The sequence below is a fragment of the Pseudorasbora parva genome, chromosome 10 (assembly GCF_024679245.1).
Source record: "Pseudorasbora parva isolate DD20220531a chromosome 10, ASM2467924v1, whole genome shotgun sequence".
In the NCBI taxonomy this organism is placed as follows: domain Eukaryota; kingdom Metazoa; phylum Chordata; class Actinopteri; order Cypriniformes; family Gobionidae; genus Pseudorasbora; species Pseudorasbora parva.
In genome coordinates, this window is record NC_090181.1 from 42,267,217 (window position 1) to 42,282,259 (window position 15,043).

The 15,043-nt window shown below is 39.8% G+C and overlaps 1 protein-coding gene across 1 annotated transcript; it reads right to left on the reverse strand.

Annotated features, from left to right (window-relative positions):
- Positions 1 to 385: 385 nt before the first annotated feature.
- On the reverse strand, positions 386 to 13,847 carry tmem30aa (transmembrane protein 30Aa). Its single transcript, XM_067456179.1, has 7 exons — positions 13,377 to 13,847; positions 13,142 to 13,261; positions 8,988 to 9,095; positions 8,575 to 8,662; positions 5,952 to 6,098; positions 5,273 to 5,485; positions 386 to 1,666 (listed from the first exon to the last, which is right to left on the reverse strand). Exons 1-7 carry the CDS (start codon positions 13,623 to 13,625, stop codon positions 1,473 to 1,475), a joined length of 1,119 nt encoding a protein of 372 aa, XP_067312280.1. The 5' UTR covers positions 13,626 to 13,847; the 3' UTR covers positions 386 to 1,472.
- Positions 13,848 to 15,043: the final 1,196 nt, after the last annotated feature.

Here is a 15,043-nt window from a genome sequence, read left to right on the forward strand (position 1 = left end):
TGAGTTGAATAGGAAACCATATTGACATTCCATTCTTTTTTTATCAACTGTGATAAAAAAAAAAGTATTACTAATGTTTAAACATTACTAAAACTAATTAAAAAAAAGAAAAAATATAATAAATGTTTCCAGACATTGCAACACATGGTCAAATGACTTACTGAGTGATAATAATTAATGTTTGTCAGGATCTATTCATGCAATCAATAAATAAAGTAACTGTATTCTACTTATGAGTATTTTATAATATAATCTACTTCGTTTTTGGAATCTGATTAAATAACCCAGATGACATATAATTAGTTACTACTCAGCTCTGTCTATTTGTATACTTGACATACAGGACAGAGGCAGGCGTGAGGTCATAAAAGCAGCACAGCACATCTCTCATGCTTTTGTCGTTTATTTTCACACAACTCTTTTAAGTAAATGACATGACTTTGGCCCAACAACAGACATACAGAACTGAGCTGGATAAAGGATTTCTTAGCAGTCGCTAAACACACACAGATCCTTTTTAAATACACATTGCACAGCTTTTCAAAGAAGAAACTACAAAAATGAACACATCAGCTTTGAGCATCACAGTTTAGCATTTTAAATAATACAGTACAGCAATCCTTGCTGATTTGCATGACAAACTACCATATCAGGAATATTGATAATATTCTTATAAAAAATCACCGATTAAAATCCATGACGGTTGCGATTGTACCATCAGCATTAATACCCAAATGGGTGAATCTCACACAGCCGGTCAAGATTGGTCATATTTCACCTCAAAATCAAAAGAATTTCAATTGCATTGTGAGTGTATGTTCATGACAAATAAGCACAATTCCCCAAATGCTCATTACTGTAATGCTAAACAATTCTCCACCTAAATAGCAGAAAAATTATAAATAAATAAATAAATAATGAATACACCCTGGTAGAATTTGTATTTGTTATAAATTGTATAATTGGTATAATTGTATTATTGTAAAGAGAATATTTTAAAATCATGACATAATTCATCAATAATTAAATAATCATGACATAAGAATTACAAACAAACTAAAAAGTAAAATGTATTTGCGGGGATGTGCTCATGAAAACATGTCAATACGGAGTCCTTCTTTTGTCTTCATGCAATATATGTTTTTTTGTTGATTTTTGGGCAAAATATGACCTGGAGATGTTTGTATGGGATTCACTCAAATACAGTCCTAATGTACGGCTACTGATCATTCATTCAGTTACGCCATAGTGCTGTCATACTGTCCTCAGCACAAAATACTGTGTCAAAATCAAGATACTGCTCATATTTTTCTGATATAAAGCTTTGGTGTGGATGAAAGAAATGCTTAAAACAGATCATTAAAAACTGCCAGTGCATACACAATTTAGCAAGCAGTCCTTCTGGCCCCTGTGTGTACAGGTGTCTTCCCACATGAGCTCTGACAGATACCTCACGCTGTCTCGTGTCGCGTTTAATTGGGAATGTCGGCATTGTTGTTGCGGTTGCCGTATTTATGATGGATGATCAGTAGGACGACTCCCAGGAAGAAGCACACAGATCCCACTGTGATGTAGGCAATGCCCAGGAAAGGGTTCTTGCCTCCCATCCAGGAAATGGTGCTGAGGATCATACGCTTGCGGCCGTCAAAGCTCCGCACTGGGTAATCTGGGTTCACATTATTAAAGAATGTCAAATTTCAACATATACATTTAGAAGACCCCAATATACTCATGACTAAATGTTCCTTTTTTATTCTTTGCTTTGGGGTAAAAAGAAGTTTGAAATACCTGTTAGTGAACATCCCGACGACGCCCAGACTAAGGCCCTGTTTACAGCTGGTATTAAAGGGTTAGTTCACCCAAAAATGAAATTGATGCCATTAACGACTCCCCCTTATGTTGTTCCACCCGTCTGTTCATCTTCAGAACACAGTTTAAGATATTTTATATTTAGTCCGAGAGCGTATGATGTCACATATGGACTACTTTGATGATGTTTTTATTCCCTTTCTGGACATGGACAGTATAGTGCGCATACACTTGGATACGCTCTCGGACTAAATATAAAATATCTTAAACTGTGTCTGAAGATGAACGGAGGTCTTACGGGTGAGGAACGACATTAGGGGGAGGAGTTAATGACATCAATTTAATTTTTGGGTGAACTAACCCTTTAAGATGCCGCTTGGTCGATCGGATCCCAAGTGGGCGATGCTAAATACCGGTGTAAACAAAGGTCTAAAAATGTCCACTTTCTATCACTTCCAGAGGTAGTGGAAAACACGTTCGACCGGATTGGTTTTTGTAGTGTAAAGGCTCATGTGGTCGAATGTGTTCGAACAGCCTTAAAAGACACCTACTCCCCTCCTACTGACCTAACGCGTAAACATAATAGGAAGCGCACTAACCAGACGGGATTTAAAGGGGGGGTGAAACACTCAGTTTCAGTCAATCTCATGTCAATCTTGAGTACCTATAGAGTAGTATTGCATCCTTCATATCTCCGAAAAGTCTTTAGTTTTATCATATTTATAAAAGAAATATAGGCTGTACCGAGTCTTTCCGGAAAAAAAACGAACGCCTGGAGGCGTATCGTGTGGGCGGAGCTAAAGAATGACAAGCGCGCAAAGCGGTGACGTCCTCAAGCGTGGAGAAACCCATCGCTATCTCAGCTAATAGATATATGATCCAGAATCAAATCTGAGGGAGAAATAAATTGAACAGGAGAAACGGCAACATCAGGACGTCCGTCTCTGTGGTATGTAAGTTACTGTATTTAATGGCCTCTCCACATTTCTGTGTGTTTACTCGCAGTGTATGAGGACATGATTCGGTTTATGGACTATTGTATGCGACTAGACCTTAGAAGTAGCAAGCAAAACGGTTTTGCACGTCAGACTAGTGTAACGTTATACATAGAACAACAATGGAGTAACCGTTAGCGCATTTGAATGACGAAGCACGCGATCGTGTCGTTTACTGATGTTTACTCACGCGATGATAGCCAACAGCAGAGACATTTGAAGCAGTTTTACTCACCGGCTGCTTCCAAAGCAGGACCGAACCTTTATCGCTGGGACGGCTCCGTCAAAAACACTTCTTTGGTATGATTTGGTAAAGTCCTGACAGCAGTGGCGTGTAAATCCACTTTGAGACGCGACTGAAGCGATGTTGTGAAGCTTCCCGTCATTTCTGCGTTCAAATCGGTTCAAATGCAGCGCTGCCTTCCCGGAATGCTGTGCTGAAGCGTTGGAGTCGCTCGACGTCACCCATAGGAATAAAGTGGAGCGCGGCGCCACATAAGTGTTCACGGACGACTGGATCTGCATCTGAGAGAGTGTTTACGGCGTGCTCTAGTCACGCGCGTACCCTACCGGGAGAAGAGCCCGTACGGCCCATACAAGGACCTTCCGATCTATTAACGTCAAGTAGACCCATACTCGAAAAAAACTCGCCAAAACTTGTGAGAAACCGGAAGGAGTATTTTTAACACAGAAATACTCCATCAAACGTCCAACATTAGTTTTTGAAACTTTGTCTATGTTTAGGATGGGAATCCAAGTCTTTAACAGTGTAAAAAGCTCAGTATGCATGAAACAGCATTTCACCCCCCCTTTAATCTCTGTTGGCTGAAGATAAAACGTCCCAATAACAATGTTCTCTCTCCATTTCTGATGTCTAACACACACTCACAGTGTTTGGCTGGTTTTGCGGCTGTCAGAGCAGAAACGAAAGCTGATGCTCTCTGTGTGTTTTCCGTCATCTCCAGTCATGTTCTTATGTGAATTGAGTGAGCTTATTTTGTCCATTAGATCAAAAGATCTGAAAAAGCCCACACATTTACCCGCCCATAGACCCTACCCTCGAAGAAATCAGGACAATGTGGTCGAAAGAGACCAGGTGTAACCGGGTGTAAAAGGGAATGTGTGTCCCACTTGGGATTCGATCGACCAAAATGTATCTTAATACCAGCTGTAAACAGGGCCTGTATGTAAATATGTGCTTCAGAATTACAATTAGAACTTCAGTTTCTACTATAAAGCAGCTCTCCAGTGTGTTCATGTTTTTACTCGCAGACGTCTGTCCGTGTCTGACTGAACGGAAGAAATTACCTTAAGAAGATTTCCATGTCAAAGAAGGCGGAGCCCCAGAGTCACACCCACCTATTACATCACCACCATGGATGGACCAATGATAGTTCGAAGATGTTTACCAGAGAAGTTCACTTTGGCAAGCGTTTTTGAACTCTTGAAGCAAACTACAAAAGAACTTCGTTTTACCCCATTTTGTTCGAAATGAGGTCACACCAGTTTCTTATTTGATTTCTTTTAAAGTAAATTGGGGTCTTAACAGTTGTTGCATTTTTACATTTCACATGATGAAGTTACAAATAACTTAAAGGGATAGTTCACCCAAAAATGAAAATTCTGTCATCATTTACTCACTCTCAACTGTTCAACCAAACAGTTGACAGACCCCAGACAGACTGACTTCCATAGTATTTATTTTTCCTACTATGGAAGTCATTGGGGCTCATCAACTGATTAGTTACCCATATTCTTCAAAATATCTTCTTTAGTGTTTAACAGAATAAAGAAACTCACACTGGTTTGGAACAACTTGATAGTGTTGTCAAAAGTATCAACCTCGATACCAAATTGTTACTGAAATTTAAAAAATGTGACGCTTTGAGCGCCGTTGAGTGGAATCGTAAACACCTCTGACTGGCCATTGTGCTCACACGCTCATCAAATATGTCTGTGATTGGCTACTACGATCAGCGCTTTACAAACATGCTGTAAAAAATACATCAATGACGCTTTTCACAGAGCGTTTGCACAGATACACACAGAGCGTTTGAATCTATCAGCCTACCGGTCCGCTGGTTGACGCCTGCTTGTGCTTTCAAACGCTCCTGCTCCCGCTTTCAAAACCCTTTCAACCACTTCCGTGTTCTCTCAAACTGCTGCCGTGCATTGATCATTGTAGCCAATCACAGGCACATCCGTGAGCACAATGGCCAGTCAGACGTGTTTACGATTAAGGCTCCACAGCGCTCAAAGCATTTTTAACATTTCAGTACCAATTTGGTATCGAGGTTGATACTTTTGACAACACTAAACTTAAGAGTGAGTAATGATGACAGAATTTTCATTTTTGGGTGAACTGTCCCCTTTATGAGCTTATGCTAGTTACACCTGATGCAATGAACTGTGAAATTTGGAAGTCGAAAAACTGGAAGAGTATTTTCTTGTAAACTTCTGAAGGATACTGTAGGTGACTTCCAGACTGTAGTTTCCAGGCGGTAATGTCGGGGTCATGTTGTCCTTCTTCTTCTGAATGATGCGGTAGAGTTTTCTGAAGGTGGGGAGCGCAGCGGTTCTCATCCACACGATGAAATCCTCATTGATGAAACCGTTGTTCTCAGAATCAGTCGGGTCCAGCTCGTGAACCGGTTTGCGCCAGTTTACCGGTTTGCTTGTATCTGTGAGGACAAAATAATGCTGGTTAGCAATAATACAGAAGGACTACAAAACTTTAAAAACAGATTTTAAAATGCAATAACTTTGTAACACTTATTCTAACATTAAAATCACACACTGATGAAGAGTTATAAACATAGTCATATCGCTCTGATCACTGTATTGTTTTTTTGCCTGCTGATGTAGTATATCTTAAAAACAGTGCAGTAAGTGTTCATCTTGAAATATTACAAACAATATAAAAGTTATTCTCGTGTTTGCTTTATAAAAATCAGTGCAGATTTCACAGGTGAAAGACACGTGAAGCACGAGCTAAAGGGTGAGGTTTGTACAATTATACTAAAAGACACTGTACTTACTAAAACCGTCTAAACTATCAATCAGACAGACGACACACAGTAGATATAACAGGTTTTAAGGAAAGGGTTTGATCAAGTTGTAGGCTTTAAAGGGTTGGGCTTTATGTACCTTGGAACACCACAGAGAGGTTGTTGTTGCTTCCTCCTGGGTTTCTGAACTTCACATGTTTGTCAGTCCACCAAGCAATGCCCGTCTTCACCAGATGAATAGCTATTTTGCTTCCATTCGGATGGAGGTAAAACAGCTCCAAAGTATCTACAAATATGAAGCACATTACAGAGAGCAGTCAGAAAGGCCTTAGGTCCGTTTCACGCAGCTTATGTAAGCAGTGAATATTTTAATTATCGGCATAAAGTTGAATAATGTAATAATTTTAAAAAGGCTCTGTCTAAATATCTTTTTCTTATCTACACTTTGAAAGTTTGCACATTCGTGTACAGTGCATCATTTGAGTTATCAGAACGTTAGGGGTTTAACAGATCGCAGTTGATCCGTGATCCGTACGGACCACAACCCACGGTTCAGCACACACGTGACCCGCAGATTTATTGTGCATTTTTTTAAACTTGCGGATTAAACTTAACTGTTAAGTGATCGCAAATAAAAGATATTACTGCCGATATTGCTTCTTAAGTAATTTTGTTCCTTTAAACTCGATGCGGAGTTTCAGTGAAACTACATTAATGTCTTTAAAGGGGTCTTATAATGACCCTTTTTTAAATAAGTCTCTGATGTCCCCATTGTGTGTGTGTTTAGTTTTAGCTCAAAATACCTCACAGATCCTTTTTACAGCATGTTAAAATTGTCACTTTTTGAGGGTGAGCAAAAAAGTGCCATTTTTGTGTGTGACCCTTTAAATGTAAATGTAATTCCTATGAAAGTTAAGCTTTCAAAGGCCTCAAATGAAAACGCAGCAGACTGAACATGCGCTGTGAATCTATGCCGCGAGTGTCGTCGCGTTTACCTCAGCTCTCATCACGAGCTCATCCATGACTGTCAATGTGACTCCTGCAGCGTTTTGGGCTGTGAGACTCCCTCAGCGGCTAAATCACATATTAACCACACACGTTCAGTTTTTTTATTGTAGTTTCTTCTCTTCTTCTCTAACTGAACTGATTTTATGAAAATGAATGCAGTCGCGGTGGGAAAGTGATCAGTGATTCAGTAATCTAGTGGTGGCTTTGCGAGTGGCCTCATAGGGCAGCGAAGCATTCTGGGAATTGTAGTCTTTCATCCCAATAAGACAAAAATACGTTTTCTGTCTTTTCTCAGTCTAGAAAGCACTAAATAAAAAAATAATTTCACATTTTTACTACATTAATGACCAAGTTTAAATACAGATTCATCTTCCCAGCGCTGAAGTACTCCTTTAAAGGGATCCCATGGTGTTGAGACTTGTATGGCTTAATATAACATAAATGATGTCTCTTACTGAATTATGTGGTAGAAAACCCATGAAAGATCTACGTTATTTAAAAAATCGATTTTATATTTGGACCATGGGCGGCGCCATTTTGTTTGCGTTCTAGGTTGATGACGTAGAGTGGTTGAACTCCTCAATCAGCTGGCGTTACCCGTTGCTATTTTTACCACAACGCAACTCGAAAATTGTTTCAGAGTTAAACAAAACAAATGAATTGCTTTGTAATTGTACTTAAAACACACTCAAACATACATGTGCACACAAACTCACCTACACAAGTCACAAACAGATCGGCGGGCGCGCACACACCTAGGTCAGCGACAGACTGCTCTGTCTCAATCGCATGCATCATCACCAAAACATCCTGCCTCTCTTCCTCACGTTACTTTATCCCATCGTCCTACCTAGATATTTCCCTCTGCTGGTCACATAGGCATTACAGTTAATCTACTATCAACAGTCTATCTAGGATATCAACACAGGGAATAGATTGAGGGTTATGTATGCGCGCACGCAGTGCGTGCGTGTGTGTGTGTGTGTGTTCGCGCCGATCTGTTGGGGTGTGTGTGTGTGTGTGTGTGTGTGTGTGTGTGTTCGCGCCGATCTGTTGGGATGTGTGTGAGTGTGTGTGAGAGAGAGAGTTTGTGTGCACATGTATGTTTGAGTCCGTGAAGTCGGACAGCTGTGTGTAAATCGGCTGTACACTCGTTATTGCGGTGGAACGTGAGACTGAATGACTGCACTCGAACATGTCCACTATGGTGTCGGACAACACTACAAATGTCCGTCCCTTCAAATAATGCCCTATTTAAGGGTATAGGGTCGATTTCAGATTCAGCCCCTGTCGTGGAGACTGAGCAGCCCAACATCTCGATTGAAACAGAGCCTGTCGTGTGCGCGCCCGCCGATCTGTGACTTGTGTAGGTGAGTTTGTGTGCACATGTATGTTTGAGTGTGTTTTAAGTATAATTACAAAGGAATTCATTGGTTTTGTTTAACTCTGAAACAATTTTCGAGTTGCGTTGTGGTAAAAATAGCAACGGGTAATGCCAGCTGATTGAGGAGTTCAACCACTCTACGTCATCAACCTAGAACGCAAACAAAATGGCGCCGCCCATGGTCCAAATATAAAATCGATTTTTAAAATAACGTAGATCTTTCATGGGTTTTCTACTACATAATTCAGTAAGAGACATCATTTATGTTACATTAAGCCATACAAGTCTCAACACCAGGGGATCCCTTTAAATAAACACAAATGTGTTAGTTTGAACCATTAGTTTGTCACTAAACACATATTTGTCTTACCATTGAAGAGACTGTTAGCAATGGCACCACAGGGAGCAATGGGCTTCTTCTCACTTGTTCGATACGGTTCACACTCTTTACTTGGGCTCTGCAGAGCAAAGACTTAAACGCTTAAAAACAATATCTTGACATCTAAAGCATAGCCTAAACCAGTCATGACAAGCGTAATCATTAGCAATACATTTGTCATGACAACGCTCAAGGACTGAAAAACTGTTTAAAGAAACTAAAAGCTAATAAAAACATTACATATTGGGCCTTTCATGAAAAGCATATTTAAGAAAATCAGCAGAACTGTATCTTGTCCACAACAAAATGGAGTGTATTTAAAACTAAATGGCAGGAAATACTTTTCCTCGTGTTTAAGTAAGTCATCAAAAAGACACAGAAAGACATTACCTCGAAACACTTACCAGTAAAGAGCTTTTATCTCCGTTCAGCTGACTGTCGTCTCTTGACTTGACATAACGTCTGTGGTTTTGATAGAAGTTGGAGAGTCCATAGTACATGAAAACATTACTCTACAAAAGAAAAGATGGCAGGCGGTAAAACAACATCCTGTGACAAACCACTAAGTCTTTTGTCCTGGGGCTATTTTATGTTATTCGCAGGCATTTTATACATCATTGATGTGAACCTGTTGTTGTACGAGCGGGAAATATTCTATTTTAAACTATACAAAGGTAGAATCAATAAAATGTCCACTAAAATGCTAATGCATAATACATGAGAACTAATGGCACTGTAGGCGATTTATGTCCACACTATACGGTTCACAGACCATGTAAATATTACAATTTAATGGACCTTCAGATAAATATATCCAATTACAAATGAACAGCCTCTGTTCCAACATTATGGACTTAATTTGGTTTGATATATCAAAATACAATATTGTCTTAAATAAATGCAGCCTTGGTGAGCATTAGAGCCTACTTTTAAAAAATATCACCAACCCCAAATGTTTGAATGGTAATACAAGTTTAAATGAGAAGCAAAAACCACACACCATACATTTGGGGTTGCTAGGCAACGTGGGGGAGAGGACGCTGGCGTTGTCTGTTCGCCGCTTCTCCACCCACAAATCATGTTAATGTACTATTAGATTTACATTTTATTTTATTTCCTTATGTTTGTGACTAGTCTAACAGTCAGAGCTACAATTGGGACTGTTGCTGATTGCTGGCAGCCACTGAGAAGTCGTTGTTCGTCGTTTCGCCGTTTTCAACCGCTTCTCTAATGTTTACGTTTGAATTGCTGCGGTTGGTTTCTGGTTTGGAGGACATTTGATGTTTCTCATTCTCGCTGCGACTGCTCACTGGTGGTCTCCCTTGGGCTTAAGCTGCATGGTGGCTGAAGTTTGCACCGGGCTAGCGTCATCCGGGCTCTCGTCGGCGGCGTCCGGCATGATGTTGGGATGTTCTGCTTCTCGGCTGCACCACTGTTCCGTCCTGCATTGCGACCGTGGAGCGACATCTGCGCCGGCCCCGGTGTGTCCACAGAAGTGCCCGGAGGAATGTTCTGCCTCCTGCATGGTGCTGCAGCGATCCCCATCGTTTGAATCATCATGAAGAAGACCCATCATCTGGTCTTCAGCTGTCGTGCCTCGGCGATGTCATCGGGACACTGCCGCTGGGAGAGATCTGAAACATGGAGTGGACCACAGTGTGCTGCGGAGCTAACAGAGACTTCCACCATCAGCTGTTTTCTGTTCACCATCAGCTCTGTTTCTGTTCACCATCAGCTCTGTTTCTGTTCTGTTTTCTGTGTTGGTTGATTGTTTGTAGTATTCTATATTTTTACTTGTTATTCTTTTTTTTTTTTTTGTTATTCCCCCCCCCCCCCCCCCCCTTTGTTGCACTTTGAGATTCTTCGGAATGAAAAGTGCATTATAAATAAAATCTATTATTATAAAATAGGAACCCTAATAGGAACTGTAAAGCACAGTGGTGGAAGTATATGAGCCATTTATGAACCATTGGAATGAGCAGATATAATGTTTCAGATTGGGCAAGCCAAACATATTAGAAATGTTGGCACTCAGAAATGAGCCAATATTCCTCCAAGCCGAGCTGAGCTGCTCCACAGTCACATGAAGTGTTTGCCTGTAGTTATTGCTGCTCAAGTTGGTCACACCAGATACTGTAGACAAAGATATTCTCTCTTGATTTTTTTAGTTATTGGTCAAATGTAGTTTTTTCTCTAGTTACTGCTTTGCACTGAGATATATGGGAGCTTGTTTCCGTCACAGAATTTAAAAAAAAGTAATTTTATATTCTTTTCTTTTTTTTAATAATTTTATCAATTGCGAGTTTATTAGGGATGCACAATATAATATACTGTACCATAATATACTGTTATCCGTATCGGCCCGATAAGAAAATTAGGCCAATATATTAAAGCAGACAAATAACATATATCCTTCAGATGCGCACTATCTACCATGGTGGTTTTGAATTGCTTGATTTGATTAGACTGTGATCAGCTTCAGCGCATGCAGCTTAAACAGCAATGCACAAGATTAATAACAATGATTGGGACTGTCATGACATTATAAACATTATATTGTAATACAAAAAATCACAACTCTTATTTGAAACAGTAATATACATTTTAGAGGTTTCTTTCTCAAGAACATTGATGTATTATTAAAAATAAATAGAACTTTTATTTTTCTCATTTAATTTTTATCAACAATATGGTTTAATTAAAATAATTTCTTTAAAAAACAGAGGATTTTCCATTGTATTCATCAATGGCATATGGCATATGGCAATGACTTGTTTGCATTATTGGGGGAAAAACTGAAGAAAAAAAAACTTTGGCCATAGAGTGTACAATTATTTTAAAATGTACAGTGGTTCAAACTAGGCTACTGTGTTGTATATGTTTGATTCATGTCAAAGTGTGTGGGACATTTAATAGGGAGCCTGTTTTTGTAAGCAGACTCTTAATTCCCGATAGATAGATATATGGATGGATGGATGGATGGATGGATGGATGGATGGATAGATAGATAGATAGATAGACAAGACCCAATTCTGACGCTTTTCCTGAGAATCACTAGCCTGGATGCCAGCCGTACTTAGCCCCGCCCACAACATTTTTAGGTCGGGCAGTTCGGTCTGGCATTGCCCCATAGAGGAGTAATTATCCCTGAACAGAAACTGTTCGGACCAATGAAATCATCAGGGCGGGCTTTAGACGATGACGGACAGATGATCAACAGTAACGTAATCATCCACATCATCAAAGGAGCTTGGATTATATTTACTCGAATCCTAAATGGAGAGCTTGTTTGTATCTGCATTCACCTTCACTATTTCTCTCAGAAATGATGATCATGTTGGGTAAGTACTCTGTGTATCAATAAATTCTTTTATTTTTTTACAACACCGGCTAAGATCATGTATTCCAGCCTGATTTCAGCACGCGTGCAGTCAGGGTTGCCAAGTTTTTACAACAAAACCCGCCAACTACTAGCCCTAAACAATAAATTCTCGGGGGGTTCTCCGGGGGAAAATGGTGTTTGGGGGTAAAATGTGTGTTATTTTGGCAAGATTGCCTGCTAAAATTCGCACTCATGGGTCTATATATCACATAATAGTCGCTTCAACCCGCGGACATAGAAAACAACTGCGGAAAAAAACGCGGACTTGGCAACGCAGTGCAGTTGAGCTCTGTTGACATTTGACAATAGTCTTGTTCGAGATCCATTGGCGCTGCGCAGACTGATCAGCATATGACATCAAAGAACCGCGAGAACGATTGTAGAGCAAACTACTCCTTATGCTTTTGAATCTCTCTCACGGTACTTTGATGTCACACACCGATCGGTCTGCGCAGCGCCAATGGATCTCGAACAAGCCTAATGCGTCGCTTCGTTGCTCTGATTGGTTGTAGCTCTATCCAATTGATGTCTCTTCTGGTTCGGTTGAAACATGCCTCATAATCACCGCCCAATGGAGCAGTTTCAGACTCATATTCTGACTAGAATTGAGTATGACCACGTCAGGCTAGAGAATCGCAAGGTATAAACTCAGAAGTGTGTTTGTCTCGCAATTATGACTTTTTCTCCCTCATAATTATTTACATCTCGCAACTGAAAGTATACTTCGCAGAGTCACAAGTCAAAAGCTGTGAGATATAAAATTGCAATTGTAAATTAGAATTGTGAAATAAAAAGGCACAATTACTTTTTTTTCTTTTTTAAATTCCGTGGCGGAAACAAGCTTCTGTTGTCTATAGAGATCTGATCTTCACGTACCCAAAGTTACGCATTAAGTGTTTAAAGGGTTAGTTCACCCAAAAATGAAAGTCATCCCATTTTCTACCCTTAATCCCACCCTCAAACCATCCTAGATGTATATGACTTTCTTCCTTCAGCCAAACACAATTAGAGTTATATTTTCAAAATTATCCTGGCTCTTCCAAGCTTTATAATAAGACTAAATGGTGGGATTATGGGATACTACTCCCATAAATATTTTTGGGTTAACTAACCCTTGTAAGACAAACTTTCTATTAAGTGTAATGATGAGAAAGATGAAGATGGTGTGTGCGTTACCTCGAAGGGCTGGTCCAGGGTGAAGGGCACAGAGCAGTTACACACACTGGTGCTGTTCCAGCTGTAGTTCTGCGCGCAGTTATAACACGGACTGGACCCGTCAACACCAGTGTAATCGATCTACAACAGAAGAACAAACACAGAACAACTCTGACACCTGACCACCACATCCATTAAACACGACAGCAGAGCCTTTATGAGCCTCTGTAACCGTTGCTATGGTGACGTTACGCACCTCAAACTCTTTAATGTTGTTAGAGGTAACGAAGAGGCCGATGCCAATGGGGATGAAGATGAGTCCGATCATGAAGAAGGCCGGCAAGACGGTGCCCGCGGTCAGAATGGGCTGCCAGGCGGGCAAACGCTGCTGTTTAAAGGCCGTGTTATCCGGCTTCTTGCTCTTAACGGAGCCCGGGCCGCCGGAGCCCACCGATCCCGGGTGGTGACCGTCCTCCTCCTTCGCGTTATAGCTGGTCGCCATCATCGCTCTTTAATCCTCTAACGTTAAAGACGAGCGGACAGCGAGCGCGCTACACCACAACCTCAGACAATTTGCCTTGATGGACAGCCGTGTGTATTATATCGCTGTTATCACTTGTGCTGACCGCACAATGAACGCACCATTAAAAGCAATAATGATTATTTCCGTGGCGCTTGTTGAACACGGACAAGACGGTAAACAAGGAAGTACAGCAGCCAATAGACGGAAAGCAGGGAGGTGACGTCATTAAACCACACCCTTTCTCCGGTTATCATTTCTGCACAGTAAAATAAACTCTCACGTAAAATTACTGAAACACAGTAATACCCGGCGGTAAGCTAATAAAAATAGACTTATCCGAATACAATGTTTCTAATCTCTATCTATCTATCTATCTTGGGTCTTAGAAAGTGTGACGTTATTGATCCTGACAAAAATACCAACAAGCACCATGACATTACCAAGTTTTTTATTTTTTATCTTACTATGGTAATTCAAGTTTGAATAAATCCATTAAATGGTTGTTAAGCATGCATTACATGTATGTAAAAGTATTAATGTAAAAAACACATGAATTATTAAGTAGCATTATTTTACTATTACAGTAGCCTACTTTAAGCTGGCTTTTGTGCTAGCCTATAGGCTTGTGGGTTGTATAATTGTATTAAGTCATAGTCATACTCGTTTGCAGCCCATGGCTTAATAGAGAATGATGATAGTTGAAAGAGTTTAATTTTGAACTTTTATTTAGTATCATATTTTGATTTAAAATGGATGTGTTTTATCAGTTTTATCATTTGTGTGTATATATGATTATAATAGCTTAAAATGCCCAAAGCTGTATAAGTATTCACACTTTGACTCAAAAATTGTATGTTTGTAGATTGTTATTAGGGGTTCAAGTGTGTAGCGCTGATAACCTACTGTAATTTTATTTTTGTCTTGTTTCTAGTCCAAACATAGGCTGTAAAAATTCTTAAAACAGGAAATATTTACTAAGCAAAAATAATTCTCTTGTTTTGGGGGAAAAAAATTAAGAGCTTTTGCTTAAAATAAGCAAAATAATCTGCCAATGGGGTACGCAAAATAATCTTAAAACAACATTATTTTACTCAATCAATTGGCAGGTTATTTAGCTTATTTTAATTAAAAACTCTTAATTTTGAGTTATTTTTTCCCAAAAACAAGATTTTTTTTTTTACTTGTCTACTAAATGTTTCTTAATGTAAGAATGTTTAGATATTTAGACTAGAAACAAGACAAAAATACTAAGTAAGAAATGCATTTTCTACAGTGTAAATATTGGAGATTGTGGCAAGGGGGGCGTGGTTCAGCGAGGTCTGCAGCGGGAGAGAGAGCCGCGGGACGAGCGGTAAGTGAGTGGGTTGGACGCAGATTAATAACACCTGTATCTCGTTCCA